Source organism: Salvelinus alpinus, chromosome 4 (assembly GCF_045679555.1).
Source record: "Salvelinus alpinus chromosome 4, SLU_Salpinus.1, whole genome shotgun sequence".
In the NCBI taxonomy this organism is placed as follows: Eukaryota; Metazoa; Chordata; class Actinopteri; order Salmoniformes; family Salmonidae; genus Salvelinus; species Salvelinus alpinus.
The window spans coordinates 89,470,136-89,495,020 of record NC_092089.1 but is presented as its reverse complement, the minus strand read 5'-3'; the positions used below and the strand labels follow the sequence as shown (position 1 = coordinate 89,495,020).

Genomic DNA, 24,885 nt, shown 5'->3' with positions numbered 1-24,885 from the left:
CAGTCTCTGACCACTACCTTGTTGATGTTGTCCCGTACAGGTTGGTCCTCAGTGCAGTCTCTGACCACTACCTTGTTGGTATTGTCCCGTACAGGTTGGTCCTCAGTGCAGTATCTGACTACTTTGCTGCCATGTTCACCAGCAACGTGAGAGAGGCCAAACAGGAGGAGATCAAGATGGAGGGGGTGGATCCAGAATCCTTGAGATCTCTGGTCCACTTTGCATACACTGGTGAGTACTCCGCAACACTCAAATATGTATCTCAAATGACACCCTATTTCCTATGAAGTGCACTACTTTGGACCACGGCCCAAAGGGCTTGGTCAAAATAATGCTCTAAATTAGGAAAAAGGTGCCATTTGAACGTATCCATCCAGTAATACCCATGGAGCCGGCTGGTGCATAAAGGGCAGCATCAAATCCCCACGTCTGTCAATCTGCCATTTTCTCCCCTGTGTCCGAAGGCATGGTAATGTTTTTAGTTATTTTCTCTCCTGTTCCCCAGGCCTGGGGATGTTTTTAGTTATTTTCTCCCCTGTGCCCCAGGCCTGGGGATGTTTTTAGTTATTTTCTCCCCTGTTCCCCAGTCCTGGGGATGTTTTTAGTTATTTTCTCTCCTGTGCCCCAGGCCTGGGGATGTTTTTAGTTATTTTCTCCCCTGTGCCCCAGGCCTGGGGATGTTTTTAGTTATTTTCTCCCCTGTGCCCCAGGCCTGGGGATGTTTTTAGTTATTTTCTCCCCTGTGCCCCAGGCCTGGGGATGTTTTTAGTTATTTTCTCTCCTGTGCCCCAGGCCTGGGGATGTTTTTAGTTATTTTCTCCCCTGTGCCCCAGGCCTGGGGATGTTTTTAGTTATTTTCTCCCCTGTTCCCCAGGCCTGGGGATGTTTTTAGTTATTTTCTCTCCTGTGCCCCAGGCCTGGGGATGTTTTTAGTTATTTTCTCCCCTGTGCCCCAGGCCTGGGGATGTTTTTAGTTATTTTCTCCCCTGTGCCCCAGGCCTGGGGATGTTTTTAGTTATTTTCTCCCCTGTGCCCCAGGCCTGGGGATGTTTTTAGTTATTTTCTCCCCTGTGCCCCAGGCCTGGGGATGTTTTTAGTTATTTTCTCCCCTGTGCCCCAGGCCTGGGGATGTTTTTAGTTATTTTCTCCCCTGTGCCCCAGGCCTGGGGATGTTTTTAGTTATTTTCTCTCCTGTGCCCCAGGCCTGGGGATGTTTTTAGTTATTTTCTCTCCTGTGCCCCAGGCCTGGGGATGTTTTTAGTTATTTTCTCCCCTGTTCCCCAGGCCTGGGGATGTTTTTAGTTATTTTCTCTCCTGTGCCCCAGGCCTGGGGATGTTTTTAGTTATTTTCTCTCCTGTGCCCCAGGCCTGGGGATGTTTTTAGTTATTTTCTCTCCTGTGCCCCAGGCCTGGGGATGTTTTTAGTTATTTTCTCTCCTGTGCCCCAGGCCTGGGGATGTTTTTAGTTATTTTCTCCCCTGTGCCCCAGGCCTGGGGATGTTTTTAGTTATTTTCTCTCCTGTGCCCCAGGCCTGGGGATGTTTTTAGTTATTTTCTCTCCTGTTCCCCAGGCCTGGGGATGTTTTTAGTTATTTTCTCCCCTGTTCCCCAGGCCTGGGGATGTTTTTAGGTATTTTCTCCCCTGTGCCCCAGGCCTGGGGATGTTTTTGGAGCTCATATGAAGCTCTGCTTCCATTGTTCTCTGTAACAACATATCTTGCTAATGTTGCAGGTGTCCTTGAATTGAAGGAGGAGATCATAGAGAGTTTATTGGCGGCAGCCTGCCTTCTACAGCTCTCGCAAGTCATTGAGGTCTGCTGTAACTTCCTCATGAAACAACTCCATCCATCTAATTGCCTGGGGATACGCTCCTTCGCTGACGCCCAGGGATGCATGGATCTGCTCAACGTGGCCCACAACTACACTATGGTAGGAATCTAACCAGATTTACACTCCAAAGAATTACATTCACATATGTTTTTTTGGGCTGTTTGCATGTATTCCGTTTGTAGGTTGCATTAGGTTTACATCACATTGTTAGGGGTTGGATGGCCATTGAATGCTTAGCTAAAGTACAAATATAATTTTAAACTCTAGGATTTGATTGAAATACATTTGTGTTGTCCTTTTTTGATCAAGGTTAGCTAATTTGTGGCTAATAATGTTGAGGCATGTCGGCTAACGTTTTGACAGGTAGGTTGGTTTTAACCAAAATACAGCTGTAATATTTATTTCAAACATTTTTTCACAGGATCAAGAAGATGCAGTATTTATTTACTAGATAATGTCCTCTGCTGTCTCCGGCCGACGGAGTAAACAACTTATGGAGATAGCTGTTCTATCTACTGGGCTCTGTTTAAATAGAGCCCAGTCTTAACCTCTGTTAATCTATGCACGAACACTTCCTGTTCAATCCCTCCAATAAGGAACATGGAAGAAATGTCCCAAATTGCACCTTATTTGCTATACCTTTGACCAGAGCCAAGTGCACTATATAGGGAATAGGGTACCATTTGGTACACAACGGAGAGTCACAGAGCTTCCTGTACAACTGTCATCTGGGTTCTGAATCAACAGCTTGTTATTTTGATAAGGATGTTTTTTCCCCCGCTAGTTTACGCTGGATGAATGTTCTATGTTTTGTGAAATCCTGTTCCTTTGTGAGAGGAAGTGTAATTTTTCCTCTATATAGACTCAATCACGCTGTGTCCTAAACCTTGACCTGCTTTCTTTGAGCAAGGCCCTGTTGTTAAAGTCCTCATGTTAGATTTCAGTAGTCTTTTGTCAGAATTAGCCACAAAAAAAAACATTTCAGATTAGTGCCCTTTTAATTGATGCTAGAAGTTCTGTTTCAACTTAAACAAACTCAACCAAAGCATCTCATGCATATTTTTTAAAATCTTTCTTCTTGGGTAGATCAACACGTTTCTTTCCCCCACTGTTTCTTACCTCAGGTTTGTCTTCTTGTATAATGAATGGGGTGTGTCTGAAATGGCATCCGATTCACTATATCGTACACTGCTTTTTACCAGGGCCCACAGGGTTTTGGTTAAAAAGTAGTGCACTATATAGGGAATAGGGCTCTGGTTGAAAGTATTGCACTATATAGGGAATAGGGCTCTGATGAAAAGTATTGCACTATATAGGGAATAGGGCTCTGGTCTAAAGTAGTACACTATATAGGGAATAGGGCTCTGGTTGAAAGTAGTGCACTATATAGGGAATAGGGCTCTGGTTGAAAGTAGTGCACTATATAGGGAATAGGGCTCTGGTTGAAAGTATTGCACTATATAGGGAATAGGGCTCTGATGAAAAGTATTGCACTATATAGGGAATAGGGCTCTGGTTGAAAGTAGTGCACTATATAGGGAATAGGGCTCTGGTTGAAAGTAGTGCACTATATAGGGAATAGGGCTCTGGTTGAAAGTATTGCACTATATAGGGAATAGGGCTCTGATGAAAAGTAGTGCACTATATAGGGAATAGGGCTCTGGTTGAAAGTAGTGCACTATATAGGGAATAGGGCTCTGGTTTAAAGTAGTGCACTATATAGGGAATAGGGCTCTGGTTGAAAGTAGTGCACTAGGAATAGGGTGTCATTTTGGACTCAGACTTTAAATGTCTGTGAATCGAAGAGTCTGCAGTGTAGCCAGCAGAATCAATGTATTAAGTTTGTTGTCAGCATTCTGGCTGATGGTAATTACAAATAATGAATCTATACCAACGTCAAACAACAGCGTGTAGGATGTAAGATCTGTCCTTCTGTATTACCAGAACAGATCAATGAAGGAGACTAAATTTCATTAGGCTTGTCGCTGCTAAGATACTAATGCCCAATCATGATAGATTCTGTGAAGCCAACTGTAATTTGTAACAGATTAATGATCAATTAATAATGCTTACTTTTCGTAGGCACTTGCATCTAAGCAATGTTAAATGCGTCAACGTTTATTCTTGCTGGTGCAATAAATAACAGCTCAGGGTCTTGTTCCTAGACAACAGATTTTGTTCTAGTCCTTTATATCTCCTGCATGTTGAACATTACAGAGCAGCATAAAGGGCTTTTATATAGCATCGTCTGGTACTATCCAGAGAGAATCATTATTGAAGAAGCTAGTAGAGACAATAACACAAAGCCCTAGTATATATATACACATGTACTGTGTTTATAGCCTGGTTATAGCCTGGGATGATGACCAACAACTGGAAAATGAATCTATATAAAGATGTATAGCAAGCTCCAAATTGAACATACTCTTTATTTTCTAAACTAGCACCAATCTGACTGTTACGGGTGTATTTTACCTCATACGGACTAAGTTTCAGACTAACAGTTAATCACTTGCTTGCAATCAGAACATGTTTAGTCATTACATTTCTGGCAGTGTGTTGTCACTATGTTCTCTGCTAGCATAGAGATCTGATAACAGTTACGTGATTAATCTGTGGTAAATACGGAAGACACTATCACGCCCTGACCTTAGAGATCCTTTTTATGTCTCTATTTTGGTTTGGTCAGGGCGTGAGTTGGGGTGGGCATTCTATGTTTTTGTTCTATGTTGTCTATTTCTATGTGTTTGGCCGGGTGTGGTTCTCAATCAGAGGCAGCTGTCCATCGTTGTCTCTGATTGAGAATCATACTTAGGTAGCCTTTTTCCCACCTGTGTTTTGTGGGTAGTTGTTTTCTATTTTGTGTGTCTGCACCAGACAGGACGGTTTCGTTGTGTTCCACTTATGTTATTTTTTGTTCTAGTGTTCAGTGTTATTAAAAGTCATGAACACGTACCACGCTGCACCTTGGTCCTCTCCTTTCTTCTTCAAACAGCCGTTACAGACACATCTCAGTTGAATGCATTCAGTTCTACTATCGACGAGGTACACTTCCCCACCGCCCTTTCCTTTCCGCTCTGTGGCTTACAGGTCAGTTCTACTATCGACGAGGTATACTTCCCCACCGCCCTTTCCTTTCCGCTCTGTGGCTTACAGGTCAGTTCTACTACGACTAGGTATACTTCCCCACCGCCCTTTCCTTTCCGCTCTGTGGCTTACAGGTCAGTTCTACTACCGACGAGGTACACTTCCCCACCGCCCTTTCCTTTCCGCTCTGTGGCTTACAGGTCAGTTCTACTACCGACTAGGTACACTTCCCCACCGCCCTTTCCTTTCCGCTCTGTGGCTTACAGGTCAGTTCTACTACCGACGAGGTACACTTCCCCACCGCCCTTTCCTTTCCGCTCTGTGGCTTACAGGTCAGTTCTACTACCGACTAGGTACACTTCCCCACCGCCCTTTCATTTCCGCTCTGTGGCTTACAGGTCAGTTCTACTATCGACGAGGTACACTTCCCCACCGCCCTTTCCTTTCCGCTCTGTGGCTTACAGGTCAGTTCTACTATCGACGAGGTACACTTCCCCACCGCCCTTTCCTTTCCGCTCTGTGGCTTACAGGTCAGATCTACTATCGACGAGGTACACTTCCCCACCGCCCTTTCCTTTCCGCTCTGTGGCTTACAGGTCAGTTCTACTATCGACGAGGTACACTTCCCCACCGCCCTTTCCTTTCCGCTCTGTGGCTCACAGGTCAGTTCTACTATCGACTAGGTACACTTCCCCACCGCCCTTTCCTGTCCGCCCTGTGGCTCACAGGTCAGTTCTACTATCGACGAGGTACACTTCCCCACCGCCCTTTCCTTTCCGCTCTGTGGCTTACAGGTCAGTTCTACTACCGACTAGGTACACTTCCCCACCGCCCTTTCATTTCCGCTCTGTGGCTTACAGGTCAGTTCTACTATCGACGAGGTACACTTCCCCACCGCCCTTTCCTTTCCGCTCTGTGGCTTACAGGTCAGTTCTACTATCGACGAGGTACACTTCCCCACCGCCCTTTCCTTTCCGCTCTGTGGCTTACAGGTCAGATCTACTATCGACGAGGTACACTTCCCCACCGCCCTTTCCTTTCCGCTCTGTGGCTTACAGGTCAGTTCTACTATCGACGAGGTACACTTCCCCACCGCCCTTTTCTTTCTGCTCTGTGGCTCACAGGTCAGTTCTACTATCGACTAGGTACACTTCCCCACCGTCCTTTCCTTTCCGCTCTGTGGCTTACAGGTCAGTTCTACTATCGACGAGGTACACTTCCCCACCGCCCTTTCCTTTCCGCTCTGTGGCTTACAGGTCAGTTCTACTACCGACGAGGTACACTTCCCCACCGCCCTTTCCTTTCCGCTCTGTGGCTTACAGGTCAGTTCTACTACCGACGAGGTACACTTCCCCACCGCCCTTTCCTTTCCGCTCTGTGGCTTACAGGTCAGTTCTACTATCGACGAGGTACACTTCCCCACCGCCCTTTCCTTTCCGCTCTGTGGCTTACAGGTCAGTTCTACTATCGACGAGGTACACTTCCCCACCGCCCTTTCCTTTCCGCTCTGTGGCTTACAGGTCAGTTCTACTACCGACGAGGTACACTTCCCCACCGCCCTTTCCTTTCCGCTCTGTGGCTTACAGGTCAGTTCTACTACCGACGAGGTACACTTCCCCACCGCCCTTTCCTTTCCGCTCTGTGGCTTACAGGTCAGTTCTACTACCGACGAGGTACACTTCCCCACCGCCCTTTCCTTTCCGCTCTGTGGCTTACAGGTCAGTTCTACTACCGACGAGGTACACTTCCCCACCGCCCTTTCCTTTCCGCTCTGTGGCTTACAGGTCAGTTCTACTACCGACGAGGTACACTTCCCCACCGCCCTTTCCTTTCCGCTCTGTGGCTTACAGGTCAGTTCTACTACCGACGAGGTACACTTCCCCACCGCCCTTTCCTTTCCGCTCTGTGGCCTACAGGTCCTGTTGGCCCATGTTAGCAGCATTGATGTCCACATTTTGTTGCTCGTTAGTTTTAAATAAGTTCACCGTCTGATTTATCGGCTGATTTGTTTCCTATGTCAGTCAAATTCGGAGAATCCATCAACCCGAGTAACAAATGAGGCCTTCGGTCGGTATTGACTGTATATTTAGGGCCTGAGACAGACAGCTCAGGATGTTTCTTAATCACGTTTTCCAAGAATGTATGATTCTACTCCTGATTTCGGGTACGTAGATAATTCTTTGTTGTTGTAAACAACAATACACATACCGATAAAATTGTTTACCCTAGATCTACCTAACCGATTTATCAACCTAATGTACTTATTTACCCAATGAATGATTAACTCCTACATGCAATAAGTGATGTCTTCTTTCATTTATACATTGTATTTTCTATCCAGGCAGCACCTGAAAATTGCATGTAAGTATTTTGCAACTCAACGTCCAGATGAAACTCGGGTTTTGGTGACCCTCATCTGTAAGATTGGGTTGCAGTATTTTCCCTTTCCCACTAAGTCCTCCTCCCTGTTACATCCCTGTTTCAGGAGCACTTCCTAGAGGTGATTCAGAACCAGGAGTTTCTCCTGCTTCCTACAGCTGAGATCGTCAAACTCTTGGCCAGTGATGACATAAACATACCAGATGAGGAGACCATCTTCCAGGCTCTGATGATGTGGGTGCGGTTCGATGTTCAGCATCGCCAGCAGGACCTTGGGGTGCTCCTGGCCGAAATCCGCCTGCCTCTTCTACCTCCACAGGTAGTCAGTAGGTTATCAATGACTTTATCACAAATGGCACCCTATTCCCTATATAGTGCACTACATTTGACCAGAGGACAATGGACCCTTACTGGTTACTGCTTCCTGGTTGAATGTTACTGCTTCCTGGTTGAAAGACGTACATTTATGTTATACAATCACACTGTTTTTTGTGTGTGTTGTGTATTTTCATACATCTTTTTTTTATGCTGCACATAAAATTGCCATTAAGGTATAATAACGATTAACTGAACTGAACAGAAAATAACTCTCCTTTGAATTCCAGCTCCTAGCTGACCTGGAGAACAACACAATGTTCACAGACAACCTGGAATGCCAGAAGCTTCTAATGGAAGCCATGAAGTACCATCTGCTCCCGGAGCGTCACCTCATGTTCCAGAGCCCCAGGACTAAACCCAGGAAGTCCACTGTAGGAGTACTCTACGCTGTGGGAGGCACGGACGCTACCAAGGGTTAGACCTACGCTGCATTCCCTTACTCCCTCTATATAGTGCACAGGGCCCATAGGGCTCTGGTCAAAAGAAGTGCCCTATATAGGGTTTTGCGTCCCAAAGGGCACCCTACTCCCTATTTATATAGTGCACTACTTTTGACTAGAGCTCGATATAGGGAATAGGGTGCATTTCATAGTCTTGGGGTAGAGACAAGAACAAAGACAGGTGAAGCGGATCATGGTGTGACATCCACAGGTTTTGATCAATGAGTTTTGATCATTACCAAGATGGACGCCGGCTAATGTGTGACGTCACCGTCGATCTCGCCCGACCATGACGACGCTTTTATTGTTCCAGACTTCAGGTCTATTAGGCTACTAACGTAATACAGCTCAATCCACACCACGGAGGTTAACCCTTTCATTCCATGGACAAACACACATTTATCTGATACCTAAATGGATCCTATACAGTCTAGATACACACCACCGTTCAAAAGTTTGGGGTCATTTAGAAATGTCCTTGTTTTTGAAAAAGCAAAAAAAAAAAATCCATTAAAATAACATCAAATTGATCAAAAATACAGATTAGACATTGTTAAATGATTATTGTAGCTGGAAACGGCAGATTTTTTATGGAATATCTACATAGGCGTACAGAGGCCCATCACTATTGTGTTCCAATGGCACGTTGTGTTAGCTAATCCAAGTTTATCATTTGATAAGGCTAATTGATCATTAGAAAACCCTTTTGCAATTATGTTAGCACAGCTGAAAACTGTTGTCCTGATTAAAGAAGCAATAAAACTGGCCTTCTTTAGACTAGTTGTGTATCTGGAGCATCAGCATTTGTGGGTTCGATTACAGGCTCAAAATGGCCAGAAACAAAGCACTTCCTTCTGAAACTCGTCAGTCTATTCTTGTTCTGAGAAATGAAGGCTATTCCATGAGAGAAATTGCAAAGAAACTGAATATCTCGTAGAAGGCTGTGTACTACTCCCTTCACAGAACAGCGCAAACTGGCTCTTACCAGAATAGAAAGAGGAGTTGGAGCACAACTGAGCAAGAGGACAAGTACATTAGAGTGTCTAGTTTGAGAAACAGATGCCTCACAAGTCCTTAACTGGCAGCTTCATTAAATAGTACCCGCAAACGTCAACAGTGAAGAGGGTACTCTTGTATGCTGGCCTTTAATGTGCTTTTCTTTAAAAAAACAAGGACATTTCTAAATAACCCCAAACTTTGAACGGTAGTGTACATTTAATAGAACACATTACCAAGTGTGTTTGATAACACACAATATAGGAAAATGTAGATGTTTAATCAAACACTATGATAGATATAGAGGGTCCTAGGAATCAGAACAGAATAAGATTCAACGCTAAACCTCCAAAAACGATCACCTAAAGTCGTCAGCATCATCCTCCGTTTGTATAGGATCTGTAGATCTCCTTGTCTGTTCTTATAGGATCTGTAGATATCCTTGTCTGTTCCTGTAGGATCTATAGATCTCCTTGTAAGTTCCTATATGATCTATAGATCTCCTTGTCTGTTCCTATTGGATCTATAAATCTCCTTGTCTGTTCCTATAAGATCTATTTATCTCCTTGTCTGTTCCTATAGGATCTATATATCTCCTTGTCTGTTCCTGTAGGATCTATAAATCTCCTGGTCTGTTCCTGTAGGATCTATAGATCTCCTTGTCTGTTCCCATAGGATCTATAGATCTCCTTGTCTGTTCCTATAGGATCTGTAGATCTCCTTGTCTGTTCCTATAGGATCTGTAGATCTCCTTGTCTGTTCCTATAGGATCTGTAGATCTCCTTGTCTGTTCCTATAGGATCTGTAGATCTCCTTGTCTGTTCCTATAGGATCTGTAGATCTCCTTGTCTGTTTCTATAGATGTCCTTGTCTGTTCCTATAGGCTCTACAACCATAGAGAAGTATGACCTGCGGACCAACACATGGACCCAGGTGGGGGTGATGAACGGCCGGAGGCTGCAGTTCGGGGTGGCAGTGATCGACGACAAGCTGTACGTGGTGGGGGGCCGAGACGGGCTGAAGACATCCAACATGGTGGAGTGTTACAACCCTTTCAACAAGGTCTGGTCCACCATGCCTCCTATGTCTACACACAGACACGGACTTGGTGGGTTTACAGTTTTTGTTCAATTATTATTACATTTTATACCTATACTATTGCAGCACAAGCACAGCAGATACAGTATGTGTTGTACTGTCTCTACTCGAGGCCCAGGCTTTTGTGGTACAGGACAGTAGACATTCGTCTCTGCACCACAAGACAGTAAGATCAAACAATCCTTTGTCTGTCTGTCTGTCTGTCTGTCTGTCTGTCTGTCTGTCTGTCTGTCTGTCTGTCTGTCTGTCTGTCTGTCTGTCTGTCTGTCTGTCTGTCTGTCTGTCTGTCTGTCTGTCTGTCTGTCTGTCTGTCTGCCTGTCTGTCTGTCTGTCTGTCTGTCTGTCTGTCTGTCTGTCTGTCTGTCTGTCTGTCTGTCTGTCTGTCTGTCTCTCTCTCTCTGTCTCTCTGTCTCTCTCTCTCTGTCTCTCTGTCTCTCTGTCTCTCTGTCTCTCTGTCTCTCTCTCGATTTGATTGACTTCATTGACATGGCAAGTTAAATTACTTACATTGTCAAGGTGTACATATAACAAAAATGGTGGGACCAACAGCAATAATAATAGTAGTAGTGGATAATTGATTCTTGAAGCTAGGGGGCAGAATTTTTATGTTTGGAAAAATAACGTTCCCAATGTAAGCTGCCTATTTCTCAGGTCCAGATGCTAGAATATGCATATAATTGACAGAGTAGGATAGAAAACACTCTAAAGTTTCCAAAACTGTCAAAATATTGTCTGTGAGTATAACAGAACTGATTTTGAAGGCGAAAACCTGAGGAAATCCAACCCGGAAGTGACTCTTATTTTGAAAAATCACTGTTCCATTGCCTGCCTTTCGTCCATTTAAAGGGATATCAACCAGATCCCTTTTCCAATGGCTTCCTCAGGGTGTGAACAGTCTTTAGACATAGTTTCAAGTGACAGAGCTCCAGAATTCCTCTGTGGAGATTGGAGAACATTCCAGGAGGACAACCATTTCTGCAGCACTCCACCAATCAGGCATTTATGTTAGTGTGGTCAGACGGAAGCCACTCCTCAGTATACAGCCCGCTTGGAGTTTGCCAAAAGGCACATGAAGGACTCTCAGACCATGAGAAACAAGATTCCCTGGTCTGATGAAACCAAGATGGAACTCTTTGTCCTGAATGGCAAGCGTCACGTCTGGAGGAAACCTGGCACCAAACCTACGGTGAAGGATGGTGGTGGCAGTAGTAAGCCTGATTACCAACAATGAAATGACAGCCAACAGGGGTGGAGGTGAGGGCCCTGGAAGAGTGGTGCCAGGAAAATATCCTCTCACTCAATGTCAACAAAACAAAGGAGCTGATCGAGGACTTCAGGAAACAGCAGAGGGAGCCCCACCTATCCACATCAACGGGACTGCAGTGGAGAAGGTGGAATGCTTCAAGTTCCTCGGCATACACATCACTGACAAACTGAAATGGTACAGACAGTGAACCACACAGACAGCCTCAACCTCAGGAGGCTGAAGAAATTTGTTTTGGCACCTAAAACCCACAAATATTTACAGATTCACAATTGAGAGCATCCTGTCGGGCTGTATCACCGCCTGGTACGGCAACTGCACCGCCCGCAACCGCAGGGCTCTCCAGAGGGTGGTGCGGTCTGCCCAACGCATCACCGGGGGAAAACTACCTGCCCTCCAGGACACCTACACCACCCTATGTCACAGGAAGGCCATAAAGATCATCAAGAACAACAACCACCCGAGCCACTGCCTGTTCATCCCGTTATCATTCAGAAGGTGATGTCAGTACAGGTGCAGCAAAGCTTTGACCGAGAGACTGAAAAAAATCTCAAGGCCATCAGACTGTTAAATAGCCATCACTAGCACCTTAGAGGCTGCTGCCCTATAAACATATACTTGAAATCACTTCCCGCTTTAATAATGTTTACATATCTTGCATTACTCATTCTCATATGTATATACTGTATTCTATTCTACTGTATTTTAGTCTATGCCGCTCTGACTTTGCTCGTCCAAATATTTATAAATTCTTGATTCCATTCCTTTAGATTTGTATGTGTATTGTTGTGAAATTGTTAGATGTAACTTGTTAGATATTACTACACTGTTAGAGCTAGAAACACAAGCATTTCTCAACACCCGCAATAACATCTGCTAAACACGTGTACGTGACCAATCTGAATATTTATGTAAATGTGCTATTTCAGTTGCTTGGTCATTTTGGCTTATTTTGTGTAGATTGATTAGTGAAAACAACATTTTGAAAAAGTCAAGGGGTCTGAATACTTTTCCGAATGCACTGTATATATAGGCTGGTAACGTTCTGGTTTAGGGCACAACATTATTCTAAAGGAACATCGGGTATAAAACATTCTACATTCTGTACGAATGAAGTTCATCGGAAATAGTCATTTTAATTAAACCAGTTGTGGTTGATTTGACATATCGTTCCTTCTTTTCTGAATACACACAACAGGCTTATAGCCAGCAGCGCATGCAGCTCCTCACATCTTCACAGTAAAACCGTGCTCACCACAAGCAAAGTATATAAGAGCTATCTGCTACAGCCCCGATCAAAGGAGACCCGGTAATACTATTCACTGTAACCTCTGGGGAAAACATGTTCACCCATAGCTCATAAAAGTCAACCACACATCTCACAGACGAGTGAGATGAATACTTGACTAGAGATCCTAGGTGCACAGGTGCATAGGGGGCCCTCTCCGAGCTGAGGCTCTGCGGGTATGGACTCTGGTCTTTGAACTGGAGGGCTGGGCTGGCGAGGCACAAACTGACTCTCCTCCGCACTAGACTCTTTCCATCCTCTCTCTTTCCAATTTCAACTGTGAATCAAGCCATTCCTGATATGAAACGTATGAGAAAAGAGAAAAACAGAGCAGGCGTACGGTAGCCTGCCAAGGTGTTATATAGGAATTGTGTAAGTGAGAGAGAGTGAAAGAGAGAGAGGGAGGCAGAGAGAGAGAGAGAGGCAGAGAGTGAGAGAGGAGCAGAGAGAGAGACAGAGAGAGAGACAAAGAGAGGTAGAGAGAGAGAGAGAGAGAGAGAGAGAGAGAGAGAGAGAGAGAGAGAGAGAGAGAGAGAGAGAGAGAGAGAGAGAGAGAGAGAGAGAGAGAGAGAGAGAGAGAGAGAGAGAGAGAAAGAGCGACAGAGAGAGAGGAACTCTTTTGATAGGTACACCTGCAGCTCACCCCTTGGCAGCAGTACTGTAGACTACTTCATCACCGACCTCAAACCAGAGTCTCTCAGAGCCTTCACAGTCAGCCCACTAACACCTCTCTCAGAGCCTTCACAGTCAGCCCACTAACACCTCTCTCAGAACACAGTAAAATCACAGTGTATCTGAGAAGAGCAGAACCCAACCATGAAGCATCACGGCCCAATAAATTACATGGTACTAAACAGGCCTATAGATGGAGTGCAAACAGTACAGAAATCTACCAAAAAGCAATTAGTAGCGCAAAAATACACAACAAATGGACAACGTTTTAGCCTTAATATTCTCCTACAGGAACAAAGGTGTAAATTTGGCCGTTTGGAACATAAACTTTATATTTAACAAATTAGCCTCCTTGGCTAATCGAAAGTTACATAAGAGTAAACCAAAAAAAATAGATCATGAAAAATGGTCTGATAATGATTGGAGAAATCTAAGGAGGTCATTGAGAAATATATCTAATCAAAAACACAGAGATCCAGACAACAAAAATCTACTCCTTCAATATGGGGAAACACTGAAGCAATACAAACACACCTTTTCAGAACAGAAAAAAGGAACAGCACGTTAGAAATCAACTGGATGTAATTGAGGAATCCGTAGAATCAAACCACTTCTGGGAAAATTTGAACTGGCTATCCAAAATGGGGATATGTGGAGAAATCACTTTGCAAACCTCTACAGCAATATAACAAAGAGCCCAGAATAAAAAAGATATACAAGAAAAATTACAAATCCTTGAATTAGCAGTCAAAGACTATCAGAATCGTGTGGATATCCCAATTACAGAATAATAATTTTTGGGAAAACTATGCACACTCCGAACCTAAAAGGCCTGTGGTGCTCATGCTATTTTAAATTAAATTATCAAATATACAGACCTCAATTTTAAATTGGCTATAGTAAATTCTTCAACATTATCCCCACTGCAGGTATTTTCCCTCGATATTTGGAACCAAGGATTGATCAAACCAATCTATAAAAATTGAGAAAAATTTGACCCAAATAATTATAGAGGAATTTGAGTTAACAGCAACTTGGGGAAAATTGATAAATAGATCATAAATTATTTCCTTGATGAGCACAACGTCCTAAGCAGAAGCCAGATTGGATTTTTTTTTAAATGATCGTACAACAGACCACATTTATACCCTCCAAACTCTAATTGACATACAAGTAAACTAAAAGAAAGGCAAAATCTAGTCGTGTTTTGTAGACTTCAAGAAATAATTTGATTCAATTTGGCATAAAGGTATTTTTATAAACTAATAGAAAGAGGTATTGGAGGGAAAACATATGACATCATTAAATAAATGTACACTAAAAACAAATGTGCAGTTAAAATTGGCAACAAGCAAACAGACTTCTTCTCTCAGGGACGTGGAGTGAAACAGGGCTGCCCAATAAGTCCAACACTATTTAAACTTCTTGTCAATACGGGCGCGCTGTTTTCACTTTGGAAAAAATCGTGCCCAAATGAAACGGCCTCGTACTCTTTTCTAGATCATACAATATGCATATTATTATTACTATTGGATAGAAAACACTCTCAAGTTTCTAAAACTGTTTGAATTATATCTGTGAGTAAAACAGAACTCATTTTGCAGCAAACTTCCATGTAGGAAGTGAAAAATCTGAAAACGAGGCTCTGTTTCAGGGCCTGCCTATTCAACTGGCTTTTATTTATCGATATGCATGCACGTCATACGCCTTCCACTAGATGTCAACAGGCAGTGGAAGGTGGAATGGGGTGTCTAGCTTGATCTGAGGCCGAACGAGAGCTTTTGGAGTGGCAGGTCCGGAATTGTCTTTGTCTTCCAAGGCGCGCCGCGGAGCTCGACATTGGCTTCTGAAAAGCGTTCGGTTTACACGGCAAATATCTCCGGCTCTGATTTTATTTGATACATATGATAATAACATCATAAAGTAGGTTTATCAGTTTATTCAACGTTTATTGGGACTTTTGGAGTTTTCCGTTCTTTGCGTCAAGAGAGGATGGGGATGTTAGCAACCTTGGCTAGCATTGTGGCGCGAATTTGACAGAAGAAATGGACATTCTAAAACCAAACAACGATTTATTCTGGACCAAGGACTCCTTGTACAACATTCTGATGGAAGCTCAACAAAAGTAAGAAAACATTTATGATGTTATTTCGTATTTCTGTGTAAAATGTTGAGTCCTATTCTCCGCCGTTTTGGTGAGCGCTGTCTCGCAATAACGCAAGCTGTATGTTATGGTAAAGTTATTTTTAAAAATCTAACACAGCGGTTGCATTAAGAACCAGTGTATCTTTCATTTGCCGTACAACAAGTATTTTTATGTCAAGTTTATGATGAGTTCTTTGGTCAGATTAGGTTAGTGTCCAAAATATCTCCGGAGATTCTGGTGAATCGATGCTACGTATTCACAATGTATAATCAGGATTTGTAGCTCTAAATATGCACATTTTCGAACAAAACATAGTTGTATTGTATAACATGATGTTATAAGACTGTCATCTGATGAATTTGTTCAAGGTTAGTGATTCATTTTATATCTTTTGCTGGTTTTTGCGAAAGCTACCTTTGCGGTGAATAAATGCGTTTGTGTGTTTGGCTATTGTGGTAAGCTAATATAATTCTATATTGTGTTTTCGCTGTAAAACAGTTAAAAAAATTGGAAATATTGGCTGGATTCACAAGATGTTTATCTTTAATTTGCTGTACACCATGTATTTTTCATAAATGTTTTATGATGAGTATTTAGGTATTTCACGTTGCTCTCTGTAATTATTCTGGCTGCTTTGGTGATATTTTTGATGGTAGCTGCAATGTAAAACTATGATTTATACCTCAAATATGCACATTTTCGAACAAAACATAAATGTATTGTATAACATGTTATAAGACTGTCATCTGATGAAGTTGTTTCTTGGTTAGTGACTAATTTTATCTCTATTTTGTTGGTTTTGTGAAAGCTACCTATGCGGTGGAAACATGGTGAAAATATGCGGTTGTGTGTTTGGCTATTGTGGTTAGCTAATAGAAATACATATTGTGTTTTCGCTGTAAAACATTTTAAAAATCGGAAATGATGGCTGGATTCACAAGATGTTTATCTTTCATTTGCTGTATTGGACTTGTGATTTCATGAAAATTATATTATATGATATCCCTGTCCCGTTAGGCTAGGCTATGCTAGTCAGCTTTTTTGATGAGGAGGATCCCGGATCCGGGAGAGAGAAGCGGTAGAGGTAAAACATCTACATTAATGAATTGGCAAAAACATTAGACAAATCGGCAGCACCTGGTATCACCCTATACAACACTGAAATCAAGTGTTTGCTGTACAAAATTGACCTGGTGCTGCTGTCTCCCACTAAAGAGGGTGTGCTGTACGCAGATGACCTGGTGCTACTGTCTCCCACTAAGGAGGGTGTGCTGTAGACAGATGACCTGGTGCTGCTGTCTCCCACTAAGGAGGGCCTGCTGTAGACAGATGACCTGGTGCTACTGTCTCTCACTAAAGAGGGTGTGCTGTAGACAGATGACCTGGTGCTACTGTCTCCCACTAAGGAGGGTCTGCTGTCTCCCACTAAGGAGGGTCTGCTGTAGACAGATGACCTGGTGCTACTGTCTCCCACTAAGGAGGGTCTGCTGTACACAGATGACCTGGTGCTACTGTCTCCCACTAAGGAGGGTCTGCTGTCTCCCACTAAGGAGGGTCTGCTGTAGACAGATGACCTGGTGCTGCTGTCTCTCACTAAAGAGGGTCTGCTGTAGACAGATGACCTGGTGCTGCTGTCTCCCACTAAGGATGGTCTGCTGTAGACAGATTACCTGGTGCTGCTGTCTCCCACTAAGGAGGGTCTGCTGTAGACAGATTACCTGGTGCTGCTGTCTCCCACTAAAGAGGGTCTGCTGTACACAGATGACCTGGTGCTGCTGTCTCTCACTAAAGAGGGTCTGCTGTACACAGATGACCTGGTGCTACTGTCTCCCACTAAGGAGGGTCTGCTGTAGACAGATTACCTGGTGCTGCTGTCTCCCACTAAGGAGGGGTTACAGAAGCACCTAGATCATCAGCACAGGTTCAGTCAGCCATGGGCTCTGAATGTTAATAACAGGTTCTGTCAGACCTGGGCTCTGACTGTTAATAACAGGTTCTGTCAGACCTGGGCTCTGACCATTAATAACAGGTTCTGTCAGACCTGGGCTCTGACCATTAATCACAGGTTCTGTCAGACCTGGGCTCTGACCGTTAATCTTTAAAAAATGAATAGAATGATATTCCAAAAAAGGTCCAGAAATCAGGATGGCAAATATAAATTCTATTTGGACACAGTTCTATTAGAACACACCAAAAACTACACATATCTAGGACTAAATATCAGCAACAGAGGTAGCTTTCACATGGCTGTGAATGAGCTGAGAGACAAAGCAAGAAGAGCATTTTATGCCATTAAAAGGAACATCAAAATCAAAATTCCAATTAGAATCTGGCTAAACATTTTCCAATCAGTTATAGAACCAATTGCTCTATATGGCAGTGAAGTATGGGTTCCACTCTCTAACAGTGAAGTATGGGGTCCACTCTCTAACAGTGAAGTATGGGGTCCACTCTCTAACAGTGAAGTATGGGGTACACTCTCTAACAGTGAAGTATGGGGTCCACTCTCTAACAGTGAAGTATGGGGTCCACTCTCTAACAGTGAAGTATGGGGTCCACTCTCTAACAGTGAAGTATGGGGTCCACTCTCTAACAGTGAATTTACCAAATGGGACAAACATCCAATCAAAATACTGCATGCAGAGTTTTGCGAAACTGTATTGCAAGTGCAAAGAAAAACTCCAAATAACCCATGTAGAGCAGAATTGGGCTGATACCCCCTCCTTATTCAAATAGAAAAAAGAGCCATCACATTTTACAACCATCTAAAAACAAGTGACCCCAAAATGTTCCATCACACAGCTCTACAATGTCAAGAGATGAAACCAGAGAAGAGTCCCCTTAGCCAGCTGGTTCTGAGGCTCAGTTCACTAACCCAAACCAACCCCATAGAGCCTCAGGACAGCACTCAGAAAATCTGGGCCAACCAAATCATCACAAAGCAAAAATAAAAATATATCACCTATTGAAAAGACACAACAAAAAATCTAAGTAAATTTCAATGCTATTTGGCTCTAAACAGACAGTACATGGTGTCAGATTATCTGACCACTGTGACTGATAGAAAACTGAGGAAAACACTGACTAGGTACAGACTCAGTGAGCACAGTCTGGCTATAGAGACCGGTCGTCACAGACAAACCTGGCTGCCCAGAGAGGACAGTCTGGCTATAGAGACCGGTCGTCACAGACAAACCTGGCTGCCCAGAGAGGACAGTCTGGCTATAGAGACTGGTCGTCACAGACAAACCTGGCTGCCCAGAGAGGACAGTCTGGCTATAGAGACCGGTCGTCACAGACAAACCTGGCTGCCCAGAGAGGACAGTCTGGCTATAGAGACCGGTCGTCACAGACAAACCTGGCTGCCTAGAGAGGACAGTCTGGCTATAGAGACCGGTTGTCACAGACAAACCTGGCTGCCCAGAGAGGACAGTCTGGCTATAGAGACCGGTCGTCACAGACACACCTGGCTGCCCAGAGAGGACAGTCTGGCTATAGAGACCGGTCGTCACAGACAAACCTGGCTGCCCAGAGAGGACAGTCTGGCTATAGAGACCGGTCGTCACAGACAAACCTGGCTGCCCAGAGAGGACAGTCTGGCTATAGAGACCGGTCGTCACAGACAAACCTGGCTGCCCAGAGAGGACAGGCTGTGCTCACTCTGCTCCAGGGGAGAGGTAGAGACAGAACTGCATTTCCTATTACACTGTGACAAATACTCCGACCTAAGACAATATTTATTTCCCAAAATTATAATTCAATACAAAGAATTTGAAACTATAAAAGATAAAGAAAAAATCTAATAATTATTTTGTGAAAAGCCAAAATGTGCAGTTTTGGGACAGCCAGTGAAGAGTGCAATATAATGTCAATAATATTTCCCATTTTGTTTTGTTTTGGCTTTCATACCATGTCATGTTGCTTCTCAGTCAGGTTGTGACTGCTCTACTACTATTGCTTTAACTCACTGTTCTTAGGCTGTCATTGAAAATAAGAATTTGTTCTTAACTGACTTGCCTAGTAAAATAAACAGACCATCAGACCCTTCTTCCCTGATTGCTCAGTTTGGCCGGGCGGCCAGCTCTAGGAAGAGTCTTGGTGGTTCCAAACTTCTTTCATTTAAGAATGATGGAGGCCACTGTGTTCTTGGGGACCTTCAATGCTGCAGAAATGCTTTGGCACCCCTCCCCAGATCTGTGACTCGGCACAATCCTGTCTCTGAGCTCTACGGAAAATGTTTTTTTGCTCTGATATGCACTGTCAACTGTGGGCCTTTCCACATCATGTAAAATGAATGGAATTTTCCACAGGTGAACTCCAATCAAGTTGTAGAAACATCTCAAGTATGATCAATGGAAACAGGATGCACCTGAGCTCAATTTCAACTCTCATAGCAAAGAGTCTGAAAACTTATGTAAATATGGTATTTCTTTTATTTGTTGTACATTTGCTAAAATTTCTAAAAACCTGTTTTCACTTTGTCATTATGGGGTATTGTGCATATATTGATGAAAACAAATAACTATTTAATCCATTTTAAAATAAGGCTGTAACGTAACAAAATGTGTTTAAAAGTCAAGGGGTCTGAATACTTTCCGAATGCACTGGATAAATCTATCTATTGTGTTGTACAGTAACTTCCTATTCATTGTTGTTGGAAAATCACTTTCCTCTGTGACCCCCAGCAATAGCAGGATTAACAGCGTTTTATATCCATCCTGTTTGGAGAACAGACCTGGGTTCAAGTACTATTTCAAATCTTTCAAATACTAAGTTTGCCCTAGCCTGCCTGGTTCTGGGCGTGCAGAGTTTGTAGTTTTGGGATTATTCTATTGGTTCCATTATTAAGCCAAGCAAGCTTAATCAAGCGGAAATAACGTATTTTAAATGATTTCAAATAGTATTTGAACCCAGGTCTGTTTGGAGAATTGAATAGCCTACATTCAGTCAGTTCCACACATCGGTGACTCATCTAACAGCACTTTAGCTGTTCTCAAATGAGCATCATGGTTGATGCCTCTGGTTGGAGACACACACACACACACACACACACACACACACACACACACACACACACACACACACACACACACACACACACACACACACACACACACACACACACACACACACACACACACACACACACACACACACACACACACACACACACACACACACACACACACACACACACACACACACACACACACACACAGAGGTTGATGGTTCCCTCCTCTTTCTAACTCTCCAGGTATAACAGTGTTGGAGGGCCCCATGTATGCAGTCGGTGGCCATGATGGATGGAGTTACCTGAATACAGTGGAGAGGTGGGACCCCCAGGCTAAACAGTGGAACTACGTGGCCAGCATGTCCACGCCACGCAGCACTATGGGAGTCACCGCACTCAACGGAAAGTAAGTGGCCGTCCTAAAACATTATGACAGCATGCAGGAACAGTTATTACTAAAACACAAACTTATTTAAGACATAAGGCACAAAATGAAAGAAGAATTTCTGACACACTGGAAGCCAGTAACCAGCACAACAGGACACAAATAGTTCTGCTTCTTGTTATGTAACACATTTTGGCGAATGCCTGACCTTCGTATCAAAACAAGAATGCTTTTCTTTGTGCGTAAGCCTGGGCCTAGACTACCACAGCTCTACGTTACATAACGCCACACAACAACGGACTGTTCTGCAGTGTGTTTTCACTCTATAAAACCCTTTTAGATCTTCTTCCTGAATCTGGGTCAAATAGACAACAAGGGAGGAAGATGTTTCCTCAACCCTCCTTCCCTCTCTGCCATGGAAGATGTTTCCTCAAACCTCCTTCCCTCTCTGCCATGGAAGATGTTTCCTCAACCCTCCTTCACTCTCTGCCATGGAAGATGTTTCCTCAACCCTCCTTCCCTCTCTGCCATGGAAGATGTTTCCTCAACCCTCCTTCCCTCTCTGCCATGGAAGATGTTTCCTCAACCCTCCTTCCCTCTCTGCCATGGAAGATGTTTCCTCAACCCTCCTTCCCTCTCTGCCATGGAAGATGTTTCCTCAACCCTCCTTCCCTCTCTGCCATGGAAGATGTTTCCTCAACCCTCCTTCCCTCTCTGCCATGGAAGATGTATCCTCAACCCTCCTTCCCTCTCTGCCATGGAAGATGTTTCCTCAACCCTCCATTCCTCTCTGCCATGGAAGATGTTTCCTCAACCCTCCTTCCCTCTCTGCCATGGAAGATGTTCCCTCAACCCTCCTTCCCTCTCTGCCATGGAAAATGTTTCCTCAACCCTCCTTCCCTCTCTGCCATGGAAGAAGTATCCTCAGCCCTCCTTCCCTCTCTGCCATGGAAGATGTTTCCTCAACCCTCCATCCCTCTCTGCCATGGAAGATGTTTCCTCAACCCTTCTTCCCTCTCTGCCATGGAAGATGTTTCCTCAACCCTTCCCTCTCTGCCATGGAAGATGTTTCCTCAACCCTCCTTCCCTCTCTGCCATGGAAGATGCATCCTCAACCCTCCTCCCTCTCTGCCATGGAAGATGTTTCCTCAACCCTCCTTCCCTCTCTGCCATGGAAGAAGTTTCCTCAACCCTCCTTCCCTCTCTGCCATGGAAGATGTTTCCTCAACCCTCCTTCCCTCTCTGCCATGGAAGATGTTTCCTCAACCCTCCTTCCCTCTCTGCCATGGAAGATGTTACCTCAACTCTCCTTCCCTCTCTGCCTTGGAAGATGTTTCCTCAACCCTCCTTCCCTCTCTGCCATGGAAGATGTTTCCTCAACCCTCCTTCCCTCTCTGCCATGGAAGAAGTTTCCTCAACCCTCCTTCGCTCTCTGCCATGGAAGATGTTTCCTCAACCCTCCTTCCCTCTCTGCCATGGAAGATGTTTCCTCAACCCTCCTTCCCTCTCTGCCATGGAAGATGTATCCTCAACCCTCCTTCCCTCTCTGCCATGGAAGATGTTTCCTCAACCCTCCATCCCTCTCTGCCATGGAAGATGTTTCCACAACCCTCCATTCCTCTCTGCTAAGGAAGCCTGAGATTCTCCCTCCCTTAAAAGAAGATTTCATATCAGAGCTACATCCAAAATCCGATTTGTAACGCTTTCATTGTCCTTACAGGTTGTTTGCAGTTGGTGGTCGGGATGGGAGCTCGTGTCTGCGGTCGATGGAATGCTTTGATCCACACACCAACAAGTGGAGTATGTGTGCACCAATGGCGAAGAGGAGAGGAGGGGTTGGTGTGGCCACGTACAACAGCTTCCTCTATGCTGTGGGTGGTCATGATGCCCTGGCGTCCAACCACTGCTCCAGACTCTCAGACTGTGTCGAGAGGTAAACAACCACTGTCCCAGACTATCAGACTGTGTAGAGGGGTAAACAACCACTGTCCCAGGCTATCAGACTGTGTAGAGAGGTAAACAACCACTGTCCCAGACTCTCAGACTGTGTAGACAGGTAAACAACCACTGTCCCAGACTATCAGACTGTGTAGAGAGGTAAACAACCACTGTCCCAGACTCTCAGACTGTGTAGACAGGTAAACAACCACTGTCCCAGACTATCAGACTGTGTAGAGAGGTAAACAACCACTGTCCCAGACTATCAGACTGTGTAGACAGGTAAACAACCACTGTCCCAGACTATCAGACTGTGTAGAGGTAAACAACCACTGTCCCAGACTATCAGACTGTGTAGAGAGGTAAACAACCACTGTCCCAGACTATCAGACTGTGTAGACAGGTAAACAACCACTGTCCCAGACTATCAGACTGTGTAGAGGTAAACAACCACTGTCCCAGACTATCAGACTGTGTAGACAGGTAAACAACCACTGTCCCAGACTATCAGACTGTGTAGACAGGTAAACAACCACTGTCCCAGACTATCAGACTGTGTAGAGAGGTAAACAACCACTGTCCCAGGCTATCAGACTGTGTAGACAGGTAAACAACCACTGTCCCAGACTATCAGACTGTGTAGAGAGGTAAACAACCACTGTCCCAGACTATCAGACTGTGTAGAGAGGTAAACAACCACTGTCCCAGGCTATCAGACTGTGTAGAGGTAAACAACCACTGTCCCAGACTATCAGACTGTGTAGACAGGTAAACAACCACTGTCCCAGACTATCAGACTGTGTAGAGGTAAACAACCACTGTCCCAGACTATCAGACTGTGTAGAGGGGTAAACAACCACTGTCCCAGGCTATCAGACTGTGTAGAGAGGTAAACAACCACTGTCCCAGACTCTCAGACTGTGTAGACAGGTAAACAACCATTGTCCCAGGCTATCAGACTGTGTAGAGAGGTAAACAACCACTGTCCCAGACTCTCAGACTGTGTAGAGAGGTAAACAACCACTGTCCCAGGCTATCAGACTGTGTAGAGGGGTAAACAACCACTGTCCCAGACTATCAGACTGTGTAGAGGGGTAAACAACCACTGTCCCAGACTCTCAGACTGTGTAGAGGGGTAAACAACCACTGTCCCAGACTATCAGACTGTGTAGAGGGGTAAACAACCACTGTCCCAGACTATCAGACTGTGTAGAGGTAAACAACCACTGTCCCAGACTCTCAGACTGTGTAGACAGGTAAACAACCACTGTCCCAGACTATCAGACTGTGTAGAGAGGTAAACAACCACTGTCCCGGACTCTCAGACTGTGTAGAGAGGTAAACAACCACTGTCCCAGGCTATCAGACTGTGTAGAGAGGTAAACAACCACTGTCCCAGACTCTCAGACTGTGTAGAGAGGTAAACAACCACTGTCCCAGGCTATCAGACTGTGTAGAGAGGTAAACAACCACTGTCCCAGACTATCAGACTGTGTAGAGAGGTAAACAACCACTGTCCCAGGCTATCAGACTGTGTAGAGGTAAACAACCACTGTCCCAGACTATCAGACTGTGTAGACAGGTAAACAACCACTGTCCCAGACTATCAGACTGTGTAGAGGGGTAAACAACCACTGTCTCAGGCTATCAGACTGTGTAGACAGGTAAACAACCACTGTCCCAGACTATCAGACTGTGTAGAGGTAAACAACCACTGTCCCAGACTATCAGACTGTGTAGACAGGTAAACAACCACTGTCCCAGACTATCAGACTGTGTAGACAGGTAAACAACCACTGTCCCAGACTCTCAGACTGTGTAGACAGGTAAACAACCACTGTCCCAGACTCTCAGACTGTGTAGAGGTAAACAACCACTGTCCCAGACTCTCAGACTGTGTAGACAGGTAAACAACCACTGTCCCAGACTATCAGACTGTGTAGAGAGGTAAACAACCACTGTCCCAGACTCTC

General features: G+C 44.4%; 1 protein-coding gene across 2 annotated transcripts in view; it reads left to right on the top strand.

The window, feature by feature from the left end:
- Positions 1-24,885, top strand: part of LOC139574650 (kelch-like protein 4) — a 61,991-nt gene that overhangs the window by 31,114 nt on the left and 5,992 nt on the right. The window contains exons 3-9 of one of the 2 annotated variants that reach the window (XM_071399407.1): positions 95-231; positions 1,733-1,929; positions 7,403-7,618; positions 7,902-8,088; positions 9,994-10,218; positions 20,833-20,995; positions 22,695-22,907. In XM_071399407.1, coding sequence (XP_071255508.1) covers positions 95-231; positions 1,733-1,929; positions 7,403-7,618; positions 7,902-8,088; positions 9,994-10,218; positions 20,833-20,995; positions 22,695-22,907 — 1,338 coding nt within the window. The remainder of the gene's footprint in view (positions 1-94; positions 232-1,732; positions 1,930-7,402; positions 7,619-7,901; positions 8,089-9,993; positions 10,219-20,832; positions 20,996-22,694; positions 22,908-24,885) is intronic. The other variant, XM_071399408.1, reaches the window with a different exon arrangement.